Genomic DNA, 19,317 nt, shown 5'->3' on the forward strand with positions numbered 1-19,317 from the left:
GAACACACAAGGTTGTAACAAAACAGCCAGTAACTGTAAAGCAAGCTACATGAACCTGTAGCAGTTTTATTAGTGGGCTCAATGTGTAATGATGTACAACCATAGAAATGTCTATGGGTCTACATTATCATGTGATGTACTATGTACTACCTTCTTAGTCTCAGTACCTTTTGCTGTACTGCAATGCACTTCTCAGCCAAACTACTGTCTTTGGAATGTTTTTAAGAATGTATTTACTGCATATTGAATGTCACTACAGTCTGACAAAGTGGAGGAGCAGATATATTTAATTTTAATTGTGTCTATTTATAATACATAATTTATTTGTATCTATGTATTTATTTATTTGTGTATTTATGAATTTAATATTTATTTATGTATTTATTTATTGACTAGCCTACCCATTTATTGCAATTGTTTTTTGATTGTAGCCTTTGATTTTATTTGATGTTCTCAATCTTTTATACATTATTTATTTGATTATTTATGAATGTATTTAATTAATCTATTGAAATTTGTACACTAAAGATTTGTCATGGTGCCTAATTAAAAAGAATATAAAAAAAATAACAGTTGTACTCAGTATATCAAGACTAGAATTTAGGAAACGATTATTTTTGCAAACTCCTGCCAGGAAGTGTTTTGTAAGAGCCAACAACTAAACCACAGGCTCAATTTAAAAATGAAAATAAAAAAAGTAACAGCCAGAATGAGGGAGGAAGTGTTATCTGCTACTGGTGGGGAGGAAGTTGCAGTTCAGAATGAACTTGTGCACTGTGAAAGAGGCTAGCTATATAGGCACAAGACTAACATGTTGGTTTTAAATGCAGCAAATAATAAACTGCGTATCAGAAATGTTTTAAGCTACAAGATAACTTTACCCAGAAATCCTGAGCATGCAATATGAGGCTAAGTTCAAATCCTGCCCTAATTCAAAGTGTTTGAGGAACATCATCTAATGCAAGTGAAGATCATCCCAGATGAGATCAGTCCACAGTTGATGAGCTCTGAAAGGCAGCAGGCCGTGGCAGTGGACCTGTCAGCACACTATGCACACTGTTGTAACCCTAACCCTAACCCTAACCCTAACCCTAACCCTACTAACCCTAACCCTAACCCTAACCCTAACCCTACTAACCCTAACCCTAACCCTAACCCTATAACAATGTCATGATGGAATAATCTGATTGTGTCAGTGGCAAAAACGAGCTTGTTTAGTGCAGGAGGGGCATGCGTGCAAAGCAGCTGCTAATTGGTCAATACTGCACTCATAAAAACCCCCCTGCTCAAATGAGTTAGTTATAGGCTACATTAAAAATGATGAAAGTAGTGTCCAGGTTGAAAAATAGCTAAATTCTCCTTTAAAGGTCAAGGTCACTGTGACCTTACCTTTATATCCAAAAGTTCAAAGGTCAACTTCACTGTGACATCATAATGTTTTGCTTATATTGTAGTTGAAAAGATATTCTACAAAAACAGTGGAAGTGCTGTCACTTACTTTTGCAGACACCAACAGGTGTTACAATACATCATGACGTTTCAAAACATTGTGATACTCAGTGAAAACCATGCTACTCTGTCTGTCTGTCCCTTCCGTCCCCTTGACAAGTTTGCTTGCAGTGCCACCATGTGGTCAAACTGGCCAGTACTAGATCCAGTATGCAATCATTCTCATCTAGTCCAGCCACAGTTTCGCATTAGATTATATTTTGCCCCAGAACCAAATCTGAGAATATTTCTCCCGTTAGATATGATTTGTGCAGAATTCCATGACTATTTGTATTGTAGGTGGAAAGATAACTGTGAAACTATCATCAAAACTATGGTTATTCTTCTACATTCTCTACTGTGTGCAGTTCTTGTAAATTAATTGATGGTGAAGTTCATATAGACAGTTTTAACTTGACAACAATAACAACCGTCACAACCCACCTGAATATCCGGTTTACTTCCTGTATACATAGCTGAGCGCAGGCTGATATTCGGCTCATATTAAATGTTAACGTTAGGCCGTGTCTCCGACAGACACATTAACAAGGTAGCCTATTTCGGTCTTTATGTCTTGTAGTAGTTAGTAGTAGTTGTTGTTGTTGTTGTTGATAGTTGCCATAACAACCACCCCTGTCGGAAAGACGTGCACACGCTGGGTAGGAAGCGTTGTTGTCCCGGAGGCGATATTTTTTTTCGGATGATGGCGAAGGCTATGGAAGGCATAACCCGCCCCTCTCTGCCTCTGATTGGCCTAGCGTCAAACTTCCATCAAAACACATTCGCTTGGCTATCCTGCATTACATCTCTTTCTACAGTCTGTGGTCAGACCGTCAGACTCAGTGGGTCAGACAGACATACAGCAGTTACGCTTGCTAGCCTGCATGAAAGACCCCAGTGTGTTTATGTTTTTAATATAGTCATATCTATGGTGTATAACGCTGCCACTAATCAGAGGCAGAGAGGGCCAGGGGTGGGTTATGCCTTCGCCATCATCCCAAAAAAATATCGCTTCCGGTAAGCTAGCTAGCTAGCTAAAGTTAGCTGCTGGTTGGTTGGCTAACTAGCGAATGTTAGCCGTTAGCTAACGTTCGTTAACTAGACAAACACAGACATGCAGAGCTCCAAAAACAGAGCAATTCGTGATTTTGTTACTGTAGTTTCTGCAGAGTAACGTCCATGTACCTTGCAAAGGGATCTGACGGATAGTGCAGTAACAGTCAGCAGCTATGATAGCGCAGCCAGGGGGGGGAGGAAGTCGGGGGGAGGAAGTCCATATATGGTCCATCCGGTCATGGGACATTACGTCATCACAGGATAACGCGATTGGCTGGCTCAGATCTGTTCAAATCTGAGCCAGCCAATCACGTTGTCCTGCGTTGTTTGGGGCGTGTATAAAAGGCGACCGCAGATGGGGGTGGGTGGGGGGAACCAGAGGAGAGGAGAGAGGGGGAACCAGAGGAGAGGAGAGCAGAAGGGGGAGCGGAGGAGAGCAGAGGGGGAGAGGAGAGGGGGAACCAGAGGAGAGGAGAGCAGAAGGGGGAGAGGAGAGAGGGGGAACCAGAGGAGAGGAGGGGAGAGAGGGGGAACCAGAGGAGAGGAGAGCAGAAGGGGGAGAGGAGAGGAGGGGAGAGAGGAGGAGAGCAGAGGGGGAGAGGAGGAGAAGAGAGGGGGAGAGGAGGAGAAGAGAGGAGAGGAGAGGAGGGGAGAGGAGAGGAGAGGAGAGGGGGAGAGGAGAAGGGGAACCAGAGGAGAGGAGAGCAGAGAGGGGGAGAGGAGGAGAAGCTGAGACGGTATGGTTGGACCTGGCTGCTGCTTCGTAGCTGATCAAGTATGATGATATTTTTATGGTTAAAAAAAACTTTATCGTGCTTTTACTTTGAAGGCAAAATCACTAAACCCGAGTGAAATTCCTGCTGGCCGGAAGTGAAATTCCTGCTCATTTGATGCTCGTCCCATTTCTCGCCTATATGGGCATTTTACCGTAAAACACAGATAAGATGTTCCCGTTGAAAATAATATTGAAAATATTGGTAGGCTATGTATTGGGCAGTTTGGTGCTATACAAACAGTTATATGTATCCGTATCAGTATGTTAAAGAGAGATGTGTTTTAAGGAGTCAAACAAACAGGACAAGGTGGGGTACTTATTTTTATTGATGTATTGTAGACATTACGGTTGCTGTAACCCGGGGAGTGACTCACAAGACTCACAACCGAGACACAATAGAGCTGCAGTAACAATGTAGAGACTGATAGCATCATGTGCCTGGTGTCTGCAGCACACACAGCTTTCATTATGCCAATGATGCATTGTGTTGACGTGTTGTTTTCAGCAGGGTGCTAGCAGCTAGCAGCAGCTAGCCCGGTGTGTTCTGTGCAGAGGAATCAGCCTAGCTTGCATGCTAGATAGATAGCGAATAAAGTTAGCAAAGCGCCTGAGATCTGCTACTGGGCTTGGCTTGATCTCCCTGGCTAGCTCAGCTAGGCTGCTGTCAAGAGAGATGGAGTTTCCTTTTGATCTGAACCAGCTGTTCTCTGAGAGGGTCTCCGTGTTGGACCAGAACCTGGTGGTCAAGTCAATGGGAAGGTAAGTTAGTGAAGCTGTCTCCCTTTTCTCTGTGTTGTTTTAGCTCGACGGTCTCCCCCCTCTCCCCTATGGAGATAACGGGATACCAAACCCCATTTAAAAATCTGACAATTTAATGGTGCCCTGGTTCGGAAAGGGTACACATTTGTAAGAAAATTACTAAAGCTCTGTTATGTATCACCAACAACAACCGTCTTCAATTCGAGATACTTCCAATCATCAAGCAGTGCGTGTTTCAATAGATTCCACTCTTTAAAAACAACCTTTTACCATTAAAATACACGTCAGTGGAGGGCGGTAGTGATGAGCATATTGAACCGACGCTGAATTTATCACAACACCAACTAGTCATCAAACATCTAAGCTAACGTTACGCTGTGACAGCGTACTGTGCAATATGCAATGCCACATTAAATTGCCATATTTCTAAATGGAGTTCGGCGTGCAGAACATGCCGTGAGTGGCGACAATGTAACATGCAACACACAAAAGAGCATGGTGGTTGGAGACCACACAACATTGGGTGTAAATCACACATAGCTGCATCTTCTAGACCAAACTGCAGGGGGCACTGTTCCTGAAATGGAACTCCCTCTTGTGATGTCCAGGGATGCAAAAGTCACCTTTAGGTGAGTGGTTTTATGTCTGCCCTGGTATCTGTCATAGAGATGAAACAATATGAACATTTCATCTCACAATTATAGTGACCAAAATTCTCACGGTTATCAGTATTAACACGGTATGAACATCATTTTCAAGTTGGTTAACGTGATATCTCAGGAACGCCTTGACTGAATTTCGTCACATTGATGCTTTTAGATGTTTTATTGCAGAAAGTGTATCAACCCATGACCAAAATAGTCATTGTGTTACTTATGAATGGAATTATAGCAAAAATAAATTACCCCCCTTTTGGCCGAGGACCCCTGGGTCCCCGGACCCCCATTTGAGAACCACTGGTGTAAAGGGCACGGGTGACCTGACGGAGCCAGATTTTTTAAACGGGCTAATTAGCTAATGATGTGATGTCTTCAGTGATGTCAAAAGTTATGTCACAGGGTGTACACACACACACACACACACACACACACACACACACACACACACACACACACACACACACACACACACACACACACACACGCTGTGGGTGAAATGTAATCCTACTCTAATCTATTGCATCCATTTCTCTTTGTAGGTCAGATCTCCACGTCCAGATAGCTACAGTTATTGATGAACTTGGGACAGCCTCAGCAAAGGTGTGCCTCTTTATGTTTGTGTGTGTGTTGAAGTTGTAGCTTGTGTGTGTAGTGTTGTGAATATATTATTATAAGATTTCCCCTGGATAAAGAGTCGAGTGGAACCTTTAATATACTGTCTATGGGAGCCTCCTTTTTCCTTCCCTTTTCATCTTTTTTCCCTTTATTTTTCTCTCCCTCCCTCTTTTTCTCTGAGTAATTTATACAATTATTTGATTGTCTTAGTATAACTGACCTTCCTTCGCCTACATATTCTCCGGAGTCTGTAAGCCTATGGGTGGTGGGTAGAGAGCCCAACCGATACTGGATTTTTGAGGCCAATGCCGATACCGATATTAGGGAGTAAAAAAATTCCGATATTGATATTTCGGCCGATATTCTTATATTAAATATACACATTATGTTACACTTTTTTTTGCAATGATCCCTCAAATATCAAACACTGGGCAAATGTATGACGTGACATGACTTGAGATATGTAATGTATAGGCAGGATATTTTACAGCTTATCAATAAACTTTATTGCCCAAAATGACATCAGTGCAATGAAACAGTAAACTGAACTGGGAATTTAATAATTATAAATAACTAGAAATCCAAAAACACAAATAGAACAAATATAAAATGTATCTTGAATTAAGAAAAAAGATCAAATATACACAACATGCTGTCTATAACTTAAAAAATACCAAATAAAAAAATATCAGCCAACATATCGGCCGATACCGATATATCGGTTATTGGCCAATATCGCCTGATAATATCGGTAGACTGATATATCGGTCGGGGCTCTAGTGGTGGGTGGGTCTGTGGGGTGGTAGGGATGAAGAATGGGCAATGCAATTTGTGAGCATATTTGATGATTACGGTAGTGCTTCGTTGTATTTGAGAGACGAATAGGTGAACTGAAGTCAAAATATACAGTTATATGTTTTCTATTTTCTATTCCTCGTGTGGGATGAACACTTGGAAAATCAATAAAAAAATATTGACAAAAGAAAAAGAGAAGCCATGTTGTCTAACAGTGTGGATGTGTTGCTCTCTGCAGGCCCAACAGCTCACAGCTCCAATAACAAGCGCCTCCAAGCTGCAGTCCAACCAGCACCAGCTCTACCTACTGAAGGATGGAGAGAGCAACGGGCACGCACACACACACACACACACACACACGCATGCACGCACACACACACGCACACACGCACGCACACACGCACGCACGCACACACACACACACACACACACACACACACACACACACACGCATGCACGCACACACACACGCACACACGCACGCACACACGCACGCACACACACACACACACACACGCACGCACGCACGAGATTTCCCGGGGGTCCGTGAACATGTCGTCAGCTGAGTCTCTGTGAAGCACATCAGATACCTGCAGAGAGCAGATATGAGCAGATATGAGCAGATATGAGCAGATATGAGCAGATATGAGCTGATATGAGCAGATATGAGCAGATATGAGCAGATATGAGCAGATATGAGCAGATATGAGCAGATATGAGCCGATATGAGCAGATATGAGCAGATATGAGCCGATATGAGCCGATATGAGCAGATATGAGCAGATATGAGCAGATATGAGCAGATATGGACAGACTGCGTGCCTGTGAGTGGTGGAGACTGAGTAGCGGTCCAGTGGGGCAAACAAGACTGAAACACTTGATCACCTACAAATGAGTCTCTGTCACCGGCTCTGACAGCCTCCCATCTGATAAGATTTTGTCCCAGAGTCCCCCCATCTGATCAGATTTTTGCTTTTAGATGTTTGTTTATAGAAAGTGTATATGAAACCCATGACCTAAATAGTCATACATTCTGTCATTGTGTTACTTATCGATGGAATTATAGGGAAAATAAATGATTGACCCTTTTTGCTGGGACGTCCTCAATGACCCCTGGGACGTCCCCGGACCCCACTTTGAGAAGCACTAAATCCATGAGGTGTGGACTCACCGCCTCACATTACATGGAAATTATATTACGCATCTTTGAAAATGTCCTGGAGGTTTTTCTCCCTGAAGATGTGTGGGGGGGGGGAAGTTACCCTGTGGTCTTCTTCTGAGTCATAGTGTACTCACAGAGTGTGTGTGGTGTAGCATTCTGAGTCATATTGTACTCACACAGTGTGTGTGCTGTAGCAATCTGCTGAGAGATGCAGTGTTTAACACTCATGATGGCATCAGTTGACAGGAAATCACTCACATGGAAAAGTGTGTTCATAATGTGTGATGAAAGTTGTTCTTCTCTCCTGCATACAGAGGCTGTGGTGTCGCCCTGGGCTTTCTCAAGGTCGGCTACAAGAAGTTGTTTCTGCTTGTGAGTCGCCATGTTTTTCCCTGCTTATTTTCTCTGGTCTTGTCTGTCATATGTTCAATCTGATCTGTGCAACGCAATTATGGCTGCGTATCGGTACTCAATACCTTTAGGTACCAGAAGAACCAAAATATTAGGGCTGTGCGATAAAATCGATACGGCAATATATATCGCAATATTTTTTTCCGCAATACTGGATCGATATTTCCGAAAAAATATTGTGATATATCGCCATATCGATTTTTTGCACAGCCGTGTGTTCAGTGACACAATAATAATACTTTTTCCTCGGAATGTAACACACTCAACAGTAGTTTAAACTTTTGACTCAATTTGTCCACTAAATTATCATTATAAGGTGATGTACATATTATTGCACTACCTGGGTGGTACACAGCGTGTTGTATATTTAGCTCTATTTTTTAAAAATGTCAGTCAATTATGTACAGTATCGCAATATCTATTGTATCGCAATGTATCGTGATACAATCGTATCGTGATACGTATCGTATCGTGAGGTCCTTGCCAATACCCAGCCCTACGAAATATCCCAGTACCAAGTAATATCAAAAGTTCTACAGTCAAACGATACCTGCTCAATCCTTTTTGTACACAGATCTAGAAAAAAATGTACGCAAACATTCTTCTTGGATTGAATGTGACGTGTGATTGGCACATGACCGCAGCAGATACAACCCGTACAGTCTGTGGTGGTGAAGTCACATGACCGCAGCAGATACAACCCGTACAGTCTGTGGTGGTGAAGTCACATGACCGCAGCAGATACAACCCGTACAGTCTGTGGTGGTGAAGTCACATGACCGCAGCAGATACAACCCGTACAGTCTGTGGTGGTGAAGTCACATGACCGCAGCAGATACAACCCGTACAGTCTGTGGTGGTGAAGTCACATGACCGCAGCAGATACAGTCTGTGGTGGTGAAGTCGAGCGGTGTGTGAGTGTGACGCAGTTGGCACTTGGCAGTTCAGCGTGCCGAGATGCCAGCAGCAAAACATTGAAAAGCAGGTCTAAACTACACGCCTGTGGTGTCTGATACAAATCAAAATAGATGCATAAAATGCGTACGGATTGTCGGAGGAAAAACTGAGAATATGAGTAATACGATAAAGCGCGAGAAAACGTCAGCGTGGACAGCTGCACCGTGTAAAAGAAAGAAAGAAAGAAAAAGTACCGAATGATGTACTCTATTGGTATCGGTGTCACTTTAAAGGGTACTGGTATTGGTACTCGTATCATCGTAATTTTTTTAACGATACCACCACGATACTAAATTCAATGCTCTTTCCGTTTGCTGTGATTTGTGTCGATTCATATAATCCTCCCCTAATCGGCTTGTAATGCCTCCTCAGGACCAGCGGGGGGCGCACGTGGAGGCGGAGCCGCTGTGTATTTTGGATTTCTACATCACAGAGAGCCTGCAGCGGCACGGCTACGGCCTGGAGCTGTTTGACTTCATGCTGCAGGTGAGGCGCTGCGTGTGTTCAGTGACCTGTCCTGCAGGTGAGGTGCTGCCTGTGTTCAGTGACCTGTCCTGCAGGTGAGGCGCTGCCTGTGTTCAGTGACCTGTCCTGCAGGTGAGGCGCTGCCTGTGTTCAGTGACCTGTCCTGCAGGTGAGGCGCTGCCTGTGTTCAGTGACCTGTCCTGCAGGTGAGGCGCTGCCTGTGTTCAGTGACCTGTCCTGCAGGTGAGGCGCTGCCTGTGTTCAGTGACCTGTCCTGCAGGTGAGGCGCTGCCTGTGTTCAGTGACCTGTCCTGCAGGTGAGGCGCTGCCTGTGTTCAGTGACCTGTCCAAGCAGGTGAGGCTAGAGACTGTATATTATATATCATGAGTAGGGCTGGGCGATATATTTAAAAACAGGGGCGGACTGGGATCATAATTCAGGCCGCGCATTAGATACCAAGCAGGCCAGGCCGATATGGGCCGATGCGCGTGAAATTTGGGCCGTTTGAAGCCAGATTTGGGCCGTTTGAAGTCCAATTTTACAATGAGATGCACCCACTTTAACCCTGAAGTGTAATTATTACTTCAGACTAACTAATAAAGTAATAAAACCACTAGTAAACCAGTAGGCGGCGCCTGGCCTGCTGTTCAGTGAGTGGCCTGACTGCAAGCACCCAATTTTTTTTTTTTTTTTTTTTTTTTATTATTTGCGATTATCGATTCTGGAATAAAAGATCGATCCAAAAAATCGTGACATTAAAAATCGCGATACTTAGGTGAATCGATTTTTTCCCCCACCCCTAGTGTTCAGTGACCTGTCCTGCAGGTGAGGCGCTGCCTGTGTTCAGTGACCTGTCCTGCAGGTGAGGTGCTGCCTGTCTTCAGTGACCTGTCCTGCAGGTGAGGCGCTGCCTGTGTTCAGTGACCTGTCCTGCAGGTGAGGCGCTGCCTGTGTTCAGTGACCTGTCCTGCAGGTGAGGCGCTGCCTGTGTTCAGTGACCTGTCCTGCAGGTGAGGCACTGCCTGTGTTCAGTGACCTGAGTGTCCAACCAGACCTCTGGAGGGAAAAACACACTGGATCTGTGGGCTTTTTCATTTAGGGGTTTGGATCGATATATATATATGTTTATGACTTGGATCTGTCAGCCTGTTCAACATGTTTCTCAAAGTGAAATCCAAGTTGTGAGGTGACGTAAGGGTCCCACGCAAAACCGACCCCTCTCTCAAAACACCCCAACTATGTGACTTCCCCATACCGTTTTTAGCCTAATAATGTTCATTATGACATGTAACCAGCAGACTAACGTATACAGACACAGTTCATTAGGACAGGTAACCACCAGACTAACGTATACAGACACAGTTCATTATGACATGTAACCTGCAGACTAACGTATACAGACACAGTTCATTATGACATGTAACCAGCAGACTAACGTATACAGACACAGTTCATTATGACATGTAACCAGCAGACTAACGTATACAGACACAGTTCATTATGACATGTAACCAGCAGACTAACGTATACAGACACAGTTCATTATCACATGTAACCAGCAGACTAACGTATACAGACACAGTTCATTATCACATGTAACCAGCAGACTAACGTATACAGACGCAGTTCATTGTTGTTGATCTGTCTTCTCCTTATCTGTTGCAGCAGGAGCATCTGGAACCTGTGCTGATGGCCTACGACAGGCCCTCCCCCAAATTCCTGTCATTCCTGTCAAAGCACTACTGCCTGACACAAAGTGTTCCTCAGGTACCTTCTGCTCTGACACATAGTGTTCCTCAGGTACCTTCTGCTCTGACACAAAGTGTTCCTCAGGTACCTTCTGCTCTGACACATAGTGTTCCTCAGGTACCTTCTGCTCTGACACAAAGTGTTCCTCAGGTACCTTCTGCTCGGACACAAAGTGTTCCTCAGGTACCTTCTGCTCTGACACAAAGTGTTCCTCAGGTACCTTCTGCTCTGACACAAAGTGTTCCTCAGGTACCTTCTGCTCTGACACAAAGTGTTCCTCAGGTACCTTCTGCTCTGACACAAAGTGTTCCTCAGGTACCTTCTGCTCTGACACAAAGTGTTCCTCAGGTACCTTCTGCTCTGACACAAAGTGTTCCTTAGGTACCTTCTGCTCTGACACAAAGTGTTCCTCAGGTACCTTCTGCTCTGACACAAAGTGTTCCTCAGGTACCTTCTGCTCTGACACAAAGTGTTCCTCAGGTACCTTCTGCTCTGACACAAAGTGTTCCTCAGGTACCTTCTGCTCTGACACAAAGTGTTCCTCAGGTACCTTCTGCTGGCTGCTGTCATACTGTCTGCTCATGTGACCTATTAGTTCTGTCATAGCAAAGCTTTGCGAAAACAACTTGTCTTGACTTGTCATGTGATGACTGACTGTATCTCAGACATCAGCTTTCCTCACGGGACCCCAGGAAGATGACATCTCCTTTTATCTGATAGTGTGAGATGATGATGATGATGATGATGATGATGATGATGATGATGATGATTGTTGTTGTTGTTGTTGTTATTTATGTCCGAGTGTGATTGCACTTGCTGTTATAACTTCTATTTGGACTTTGCCTCAGGCTCCTTCCTTCTCCCATCTCATCTTGGGTCGTTTGTTATTCATATTTCTACATCATTATTTGAAAGGTTATGTCTGAAGCACTTGTGACTAGCCTCGCCCTATTGGCCAATGGCCTATATAGCAGAATTCAATTATAAGCCAAGTGCCATGCTAAGGAGGACATGGGAATTTCTTTCTTTTTATGCCACCGCCAGCGATAGCTGCGCTGGATGCATTATGGTTTCGGGTTGTCCGTACGTATGTCCGTCCGATTTGCGTTAGCACGATATCTCAGGAACGCCTTGACAGAATTTCGTCAAATTTGGCTCAAACGTCCACTTGAACTCGAGGATGAAGTGATTCAATTTTGGTGGTCAAAGGTCAAGGTCACTGTGACCTCACGAATGCCATTTTCTAGCTCGTTAACGCGATATCTCAGGAACGCCTTGACGGAATTTCTCCACATTTGGCTCAAACGTCAAAGTCTGGACAGACATGGGTGTCGACTGCTCACTTGTTGGCGGAGGCATATATCCGCGGTGCGGTCGTTTTAGTTTTTCTTTTTATTTCTTCTTCTTCTTCTTCTTGTCATAGTCTCTGACAACACAGGCGGTAAACAAGCCACTGAAGGCAGCGAATCCTCCGATGGTGGCAATCCGAGATGATACAAATCTAAATTCTCAGTTTTATTTGGACTAATTTGCACGTTTAGCATCGCTGTTCTTTTCTTATTACCTTCCTCCATTGTTGTTGCTGCTGTGAATTCCCAGATGTGCGCCTGCTAGCCTCAGCTTGACAGCCACACCCATGTGACACAGCAAATGGCACATTCCCTAAAACATCACTGAAAAGCCTATTTTATGCAAATTCAGTAAAGAACACACATGGTCACAGACAGACACAGACTGATCATATGTAATATATCCTATTGTTATTTTAATAAAGAAAAAAGTTCCAGATACTATATGTATATTATGACATTTTCTTTCTTTTCTCTCTCTCTGTAGGTCAACAACTTTGTGGTGTTTGATGGCTTCTTCCTCAACAGATCAGGTGAGCTTCCAGCCTGTCTTCAGTCAGTCGCATGTTAGGTTGAGTCATGTTTTGTTTTGGAAACGATGGTTACGTCACCACGGTAACCTGAGCCGCGCGGCGTGGGCGACTGCGTCTCCGTACAGCCGTTTCACGTCACGCCTGATGTGACGTGGGCGGCCTGGGGCCTTAGGATACGCTTATTTGACTCAACCTGTTCTCAGTTGGTGTTCCTGTTCTTAGGTCTCTATACCAACCCCAGGTCACCTGGGCCACGCCTTTTTACCTGTTCTTAGGTCTCTATACCAACCCCAGCTCACCTGGGCCACGCCTTTTTACCTGATTGCAAAAGCTGCACGTTGTTAAAACAAGCACATATTCTTGTGAGTTATAGTGTCAAGAAGTGTGGTTGCGACACATATTTTCCATGCTGTAGATTTACTTCAAATGAACTCATGATTTTTGGTAGCACAACAAATCTTTGTTTCTTTGCTAAATGCACTTTCATTCTCTTAAAGCCATTCTGATCTAAAGGCTTCTGATCTAAAGGCTTCTGATCTAAAGGCTTTTGCAGAAATGCTTGAACTTAGTTTTTTTTAGACAAATAGAAACCATGAAGATGATCCTTTTGTGGGAATTTCTCTCCAAAGCCTTTGCCTTTCCAACAAGGCAACTTTAAAGTCTATGGTCTAAAGTCTAACATAGTTTGGATTTTGGCGTCCGGGTAGTGCAGGAGGAGGGTAGGAGGGTAGTGCAGGAGGAGTGTAGTGCAGGAGGAGTGTAGGAGGGTAGTGCAGGAGGAGTGTAGGAGGGTAGTGCAGGAGGAGTGTAGTGCAGGAGGAGTGTAGGAGGGTAGTGCAGGAGGAGGGTAGTGCAGGAGGAGGGTAGTGCAGGAGGAGGGTAGTGCAGGAGGAGTGTAGGAGGGTAGTGCAGGAGGAGTGTAGGAGGGTAGTGCAGGAGGAGGGTAGGAGGGTAGTGCAGGAGGAGTGTAGGAGGGTAGTGCAGGAGGAGGGTAGGAGGGTAGTGCAGGAGGAGTGTAGGAGGGTAGTGCAGAAGGAGTGTAGGAGGGTAGTGCAGGAGGAGTGTAGGAGGGTAGTGCAGGAGGAGTGTAGGAGGGTAGTGCAGGAGGAGGGTAGTGCGGGAGGAGTGTAGTGCAGGAGGAGGGTAGTGCGGGAGGAGTGTAGTGCAGGAGGAGGGTAGTGCGGGAGGAGTGTAGTGCAGGAGGAGGGTAGTGCAGGAGGAGGGTAGTGCAGGAGGAGGGTAGTGCAGGAGGAGGGTAGGAGGGTAGTGCAGGAGGAGTGTAGGAGGGTAGTGCAGGAGGAGGGTAGTGCAGGAGGAGTGTAGTGCAGGAGGAGTGTAGGAGGGTAGTGCAGGAGGAGTGTAGGAGGGTAGTGCAGGAGGAGTGTAGTGCAGGAGGAGTGTAGGAGGGTAGTGCAGGAGGAGGGTAGTGCAGGAGGAGGGTAGTGCAGGAGGAGTGTAGTGCAGGAGGAGGGTAGGAGGGTAGTGCAGGAGGAGTGTAGTGCAGGAGGAGGGTAGTGCAGGAGGAGTGTAGTGCAGGAGGAGGGTAGGAGGGTAGTGCAGGAGGAGTGTAGTGCAGGAGGAGTGTAGAAGGGTAGTGCAGGAGGAGGGTAGTGCAGGAGGAGTGTAGTGCAGGAGGAGGGTAGTGCAGGAGGAGTGTAGTGCAGGAGGAGTGTAGTGCAGGAGGAGGGTAGTGCAGGAGGAGTGTAGGAGGAGTGTAGGAGGAGGGTAGGAGGGTAGTGCAGGAGGAGTGTAGTGCAGGAGGAGGGTAGTGCAGGAGGAGTGTAGTGCAGGAGGAGTGTAGGAGGAGTGTAGGAGGAGGGTAGTGCAGGAGGAGTGTAGTGCAGGAGGAGGGTAGTGCAGGAGGAGGGTAGTGCAGGAGGAGGGTAGTGCAGGAGGAGGGTAGTGCAGGAGGAGTGTAGTGCAGGAGGAGTGTAGTGCAGGAGGAGTGTAGTGCAGGAGGAGGGTAGTGCAGGAGGAGTGTAGTGCAGGAGGAGTGTAGTGCAGGAGGAGTGTAGGAGGAGTGTAGGAGGAGGGTAGTGCAGGAGGAGTGTAGTGCAGGAGGAGTGTAGTGCAGGAGGAGGGTAGTGCAGGAGGAGGGTAGTGCAGGAGGAGTGTAGTGCAGGAGGAGTGTAGTGCAGGAGGAGGGTAGTGCAGGAGGAGTGTAGGAGGAGTGTAGGAGGAGGGTAGGAGGGTAGTGCAGGAGGAGTGTAGTGCAGGAGGAGGGTAGTGCAGGAGGAGTGTAGGAGGAGTGTAGGAGGAGGGTAGGAGGGTAGTGCAGGAGGAGTGTAGTGCAGGAGGAGGGTAGTGCAGGAGGAGGGTAGTGCAGGAGGAGTGTAGTGCAGGAGGAGTGTAGGAGGGTAGTGCAGGAGGAGTGTAGTGCAGGAGGAGGGTAGTGCAGGAGGAGTGTAGTGCAGGAGGAGTGTAGGAGGAGTGTAGGAGGAGGGTAGTGCAGGAGGAGTGTAGTGCAGGAGGAGGGTAGTGCAGGAGGAGGGTAGTGCAGGAGGAGTGTAGTGCAGGAGGAGTGCAGGAGGAGGGTAGTGCAGGAGGAGGGTAGTGCAGGAGGAGGGTAGTGCAGGAGGGTAGTGCAGGAGGAGTGTAGTGCAGGAGGAGGGTAGGAGTGTAGTGCAGGAGGAGGGTAGTGCGGGAGGAGTGTAGTGCAGGAGGAGGGTAGTGCGGGAGGAGTGTAGTGCAGGAGGAGGGTAGTGCAGGAGGAGGGTAGTGCAGGAGGAGGGTAGTGCAGGAGGAGGGTAGGAGGGTAGTGCAGGAGGAGTGTAGGAGGGTAGTGCAGGAGGAGGGTAGTGCAGGAGGAGTGTAGTGCAGGAGGAGTGTAGGAGGGTAGTGCAGGAGGAGTGTAGGAGGGTAGTGCAGGAGGAGTGTAGTGCAGGAGGAGTGTAGGAGGGTAGTGCAGGAGGAGGGTAGTGCAGGAGGAGGGTAGTGCAGGAGGAGTGTAGTGCAGGAGGAGGGTAGGAGGGTAGTGCAGGAGGAGTGTAGTGCAGGAGGAGGGTAGTGCAGGAGGAGTGTAGTGCAGGAGGAGGGTAGGAGGGTAGTGCAGGAGGAGTGTAGTGCAGGAGGAGTGTAGAAGGGTAGTGCAGGAGGAGGGTAGTGCAGGAGGAGTGTAGTGCAGGAGGAGGGTAGTGCAGGAGGAGTGTAGTGCAGGAGGAGTGTAGTGCAGGAGGAGGGTAGTGCAGGAGGAGTGTAGGAGGAGTGTAGGAGGAGGGTAGGAGGGTAGTGCAGGAGGAGTGTAGTGCAGGAGGAGGGTAGTGCAGGAGGAGTGTAGTGCAGGAGGAGTGTAGGAGGAGTGTAGGAGGAGGGTAGTGCAGGAGGAGTGTAGTGCAGGAGGAGGGTAGTGCAGGAGGAGGGTAGTGCAGGAGGAGGGTAGTGCAGGAGGAGGGTAGTGCAGGAGGAGTGTAGTGCAGGAGGAGTGTAGTGCAGGAGGAGTGTAGTGCAGGAGGAGGGTAGTGCAGGAGGAGTGTAGTGCAGGAGGAGTGTAGTGCAGGAGGAGTGTAGGAGGAGTGTAGGAGGAGGGTAGTGCAGGAGGAGTGTAGTGCAGGAGGAGTGTAGTGCAGGAGGAGGGTAGTGCAGGAGGAGGGTAGTGCAGGAGGAGTGTAGTGCAGGAGGAGTGTAGTGCAGGAGGAGGGTAGTGCAGGAGGAGTGTAGGAGGAGTGTAGGAGGAGGGTAGGAGGGTAGTGCAGGAGGAGTGTAGTGCAGGAGGAGGGTAGTGCAGGAGGAGTGTAGGAGGAGTGTAGGAGGAGGGTAGGAGGGTAGTGCAGGAGGAGTGTAGTGCAGGAGGAGGGTAGTGCAGGAGGAGGGTAGTGCAGGAGGAGTGTAGTGCAGGAGGAGTGTAGGAGGGTAGTGCAGGAGGAGTGTAGTGCAGGAGGAGGGTAGTGCAGGAGGAGTGTAGTGCAGGAGGAGTGTAGGAGGAGTGTAGGAGGAGGGTAGTGCAGGAGGAGTGTAGTGCAGGAGGAGGGTAGTGCAGGAGGAGGGTAGTGCAGGAGGAGTGTAGTGCAGGAGGAGTGCAGGAGGAGGGTAGTGCAGGAGGAGGGTAGTGCAGGAGGAGGGTAGTGCAGGAGGGTAGTGCAGGAGGAGTGTAGTGCAGGAGGAGGGTAGGAGTGTAGTGCAGGAGGAGGGTAGTGCGGGAGGAGTGTAGTGCAGGAGGAGGGTAGTGCGGGAGGAGTGTAGTGCAGGAGGAGGGTAGTGCAGGAGGAGGGTAGTGCAGGAGGAGGGTAGTGCAGGAGGAGGGTAGGAGGGTAGTGCAGGAGGAGTGTAGGAGGGTAGTGCAGGAGGAGGGTAGTGCAGGAGGAGTGTAGTGCAGGAGGAGTGTAGGAGGGTAGTGCAGGAGGAGTGTAGGAGGGTAGTGCAGGAGGAGTGTAGTGCAGGAGGAGTGTAGGAGGGTAGTGCAGGAGGAGGGTAGTGCAGGAGGAGGGTAGTGCAGGAGGAGTGTAGTGCAGGAGGAGGGTAGGAGGGTAGTGCAGGAGGAGTGTAGTGCAGGAGGAGGGTAGTGCAGGAGGAGTGTAGTGCAGGAGGAGGGTAGGAGGGTAGTGCAGGAGGAGTGTAGTGCAGGAGGAGTGTAGAAGGGTAGTGCAGGAGGAGGGTAGTGCAGGAGGAGTGTAGTGCAGGAGGAGGGTAGTGCAGGAGGAGTGTAGTGCAGGAGGAGTGTAGTGCAGGAGGAGGGTAGTGCAGGAGGAGTGTAGGAGGAGTGTAGGAGGAGGGTAGGAGGGTAGTGCAGGAGGAGTGTAGTGCAGGAGGAGGGTAGTGCAGGAGGAGTGTAGTGCAGGAGGAGTGTAGGAGGAGTGTAGGAGGAGGGTAGTGCAGGAGGAGTGTAGTGCAGGAGGAGGGTAGTGCAGGAGGAGGGTAGTGCAGGAGGAGGGTAGTGCAGGAGGAGGGTAGTGCAGGAGGAGGGTAGTGCAGGAGGAGTGTAGTGCAGGAGGAGTGTAGTGCAGGAGGAGTGTAGTGCAGGAGGAGGGTAGTGCAGGAGGAGTGTAGTGCAGGAGGAGTGTAGTGCAGGAGGAGTGTAGGAGGAGTGTAGGAGGAGGGTAGTGCAGGAGGAGTGTAGTGCAGGAGGAGTGTAGTGCAGGAGGAGGGTAGTGCAGGAGGAGGGTAGTGCAGGAGGAGTGTAGTGCAGGAGGAGTGTAGTGCAGGAGGAGGGTAGTGCAGGAGGAGTGTAGGAGGAGTGTAGGAGGAGGGTAGGAGGGTAGTGCAGGAGGAGTGTAGTGCAGGAGGAGGGTAGTGCAGGAGGAGTGTAGGAGGAGTGTAGGAGGAGGGTAGGAGGGTAGTGCAGGAGGAGTGTAGTGCAGGAGGAGGGTAGTGCAGGAGGAGGGTAGTGCAGGAGGAGTGTAGTGCAGGAGGAGTGTAGGAGGGTAGTGCAGGAGGAGTGTAGTGCAGGAGGAGGGTAGTGCAGGAGGAGTGTAGTGCAGGAGGAGTGTAGGAGGAGTGTAGGAGGAGGGTAGTGCAGGAGGAGTGTAGTGCAGGAGGAGGGTAGTGCAGGAGGAGGGTAGTGCAGGAGGAGTGTAGTGCAGGAGGAGTGCAGGAGGAGTGTAGTGCAGGAGGAGTGTAGGAGGGTAGTGCAGGAGGAGTGTAGGAGGGTAGTGCAGGAGGAGGGTAGTGCAGGAGGAGTGTAGGAGTGTAGTGCAGGAGGAGTGTAGGAGTGTAGTGCAGGAGGAGTGTAGGAGGGTAGTGCAGGAGGAGGGTAGTGCAGGAGGAGTGTAGGAGTGTAGTGCAGGAGGAGTGTAGGAGGGTAGTGCAGGAGGAGTGTAGTGCAGGAGGAGTGTAGGAGGGTAGTGCAGGAGGAGGGTAGTGCAGGAGGAGTGTAGGAGGGTAGTGCAGGAGGAGTGTAGTGCAGGAAGAGGGTAGAGTGTACGATTCCCTGCCTACCGACACGAGGATCGCAGGTTCGAGCCCCCGTGTTGCCTCCGTGGCGGTCGGGCGTCCATACAGGCACAACAATTGGCCGTGTCTATGGGTGGGAAGCCGGATTAAGGCTATGTGTCCTTGTCACTGCACTAGTGCCTCCTCTGGTCGGTCTGGTCACTGCACTAGTGCCTCCTCTGGTCGGTCTGTGCGCCTGTTCAGGGGGGGGGACTCGGGGGAATAGCGTGATCCTCCCATGCGCTATATACATCCTGACGGTGAAACTCCTCGCTGTCTGGTGAAAAGAAGCGGCTGGCGACTGCACATGTATCAGAGGAAGCATGTGCCAGTCTACAATGCTCCCCAGATCGGCTGAGGGGGGGAGGGTGGAGAAGGTGGTTTTTGATCATAATTCCATTTGTGTTATTTCATAGTTTTGATGTCTTTACTATTCTTCTAAAATGTGGAAAATAGTAAATAGTATTTTCACCTAGAGTACATCATCTTCACATTTGAAAGTGCTCTTCACTGTGACTTCCATTTCCAAACGCTTTTGTTTCACCAAACCCTCTCAGGCGGGCCTCCCTCTCCTCTGACGGATCAGGGGATGTTCGGATTTTTGTAAGGACTCTTCTATCTCTCTTTCTTTTCCCATACATCCCTCCCTCCTTTCTCTCTGCCCCTGCATTTTATACA

At 48.2% G+C, this 19,317-nt stretch overlaps 1 protein-coding gene across 1 annotated transcript in view; it reads left to right on the forward strand.

The window, feature by feature from the left end:
- The first annotated feature begins 3,822 nt into the window (after positions 1 to 3,822).
- The window catches only part of LOC310785266 (alpha-tubulin N-acetyltransferase 1-like), a 34,596-nt gene continuing 19,101 nt past the window's right edge, over positions 3,823 to 19,317 (forward strand). The window contains exons 1-7 of the mRNA XM_083646283.1: positions 3,823 to 4,078; positions 5,277 to 5,337; positions 6,386 to 6,477; positions 7,624 to 7,681; positions 9,050 to 9,163; positions 10,809 to 10,910; positions 12,729 to 12,774. Coding sequence (XP_083502409.1) covers positions 3,993 to 4,078; positions 5,277 to 5,337; positions 6,386 to 6,477; positions 7,624 to 7,681; positions 9,050 to 9,163; positions 10,809 to 10,910; positions 12,729 to 12,774 — 559 coding nt within the window. The 5' untranslated portion in view covers positions 3,823 to 3,992. The remainder of the gene's footprint in view (positions 4,079 to 5,276; positions 5,338 to 6,385; positions 6,478 to 7,623; positions 7,682 to 9,049; positions 9,164 to 10,808; positions 10,911 to 12,728; positions 12,775 to 19,317) is intronic.

This window comes from Poromitra crassiceps, assembly GCF_964638095.1.
Source record: "Poromitra crassiceps genome assembly, chromosome: 11".
NCBI lineage: Eukaryota > Metazoa > Chordata > Actinopteri > Beryciformes > Melamphaidae > Poromitra > Poromitra crassiceps.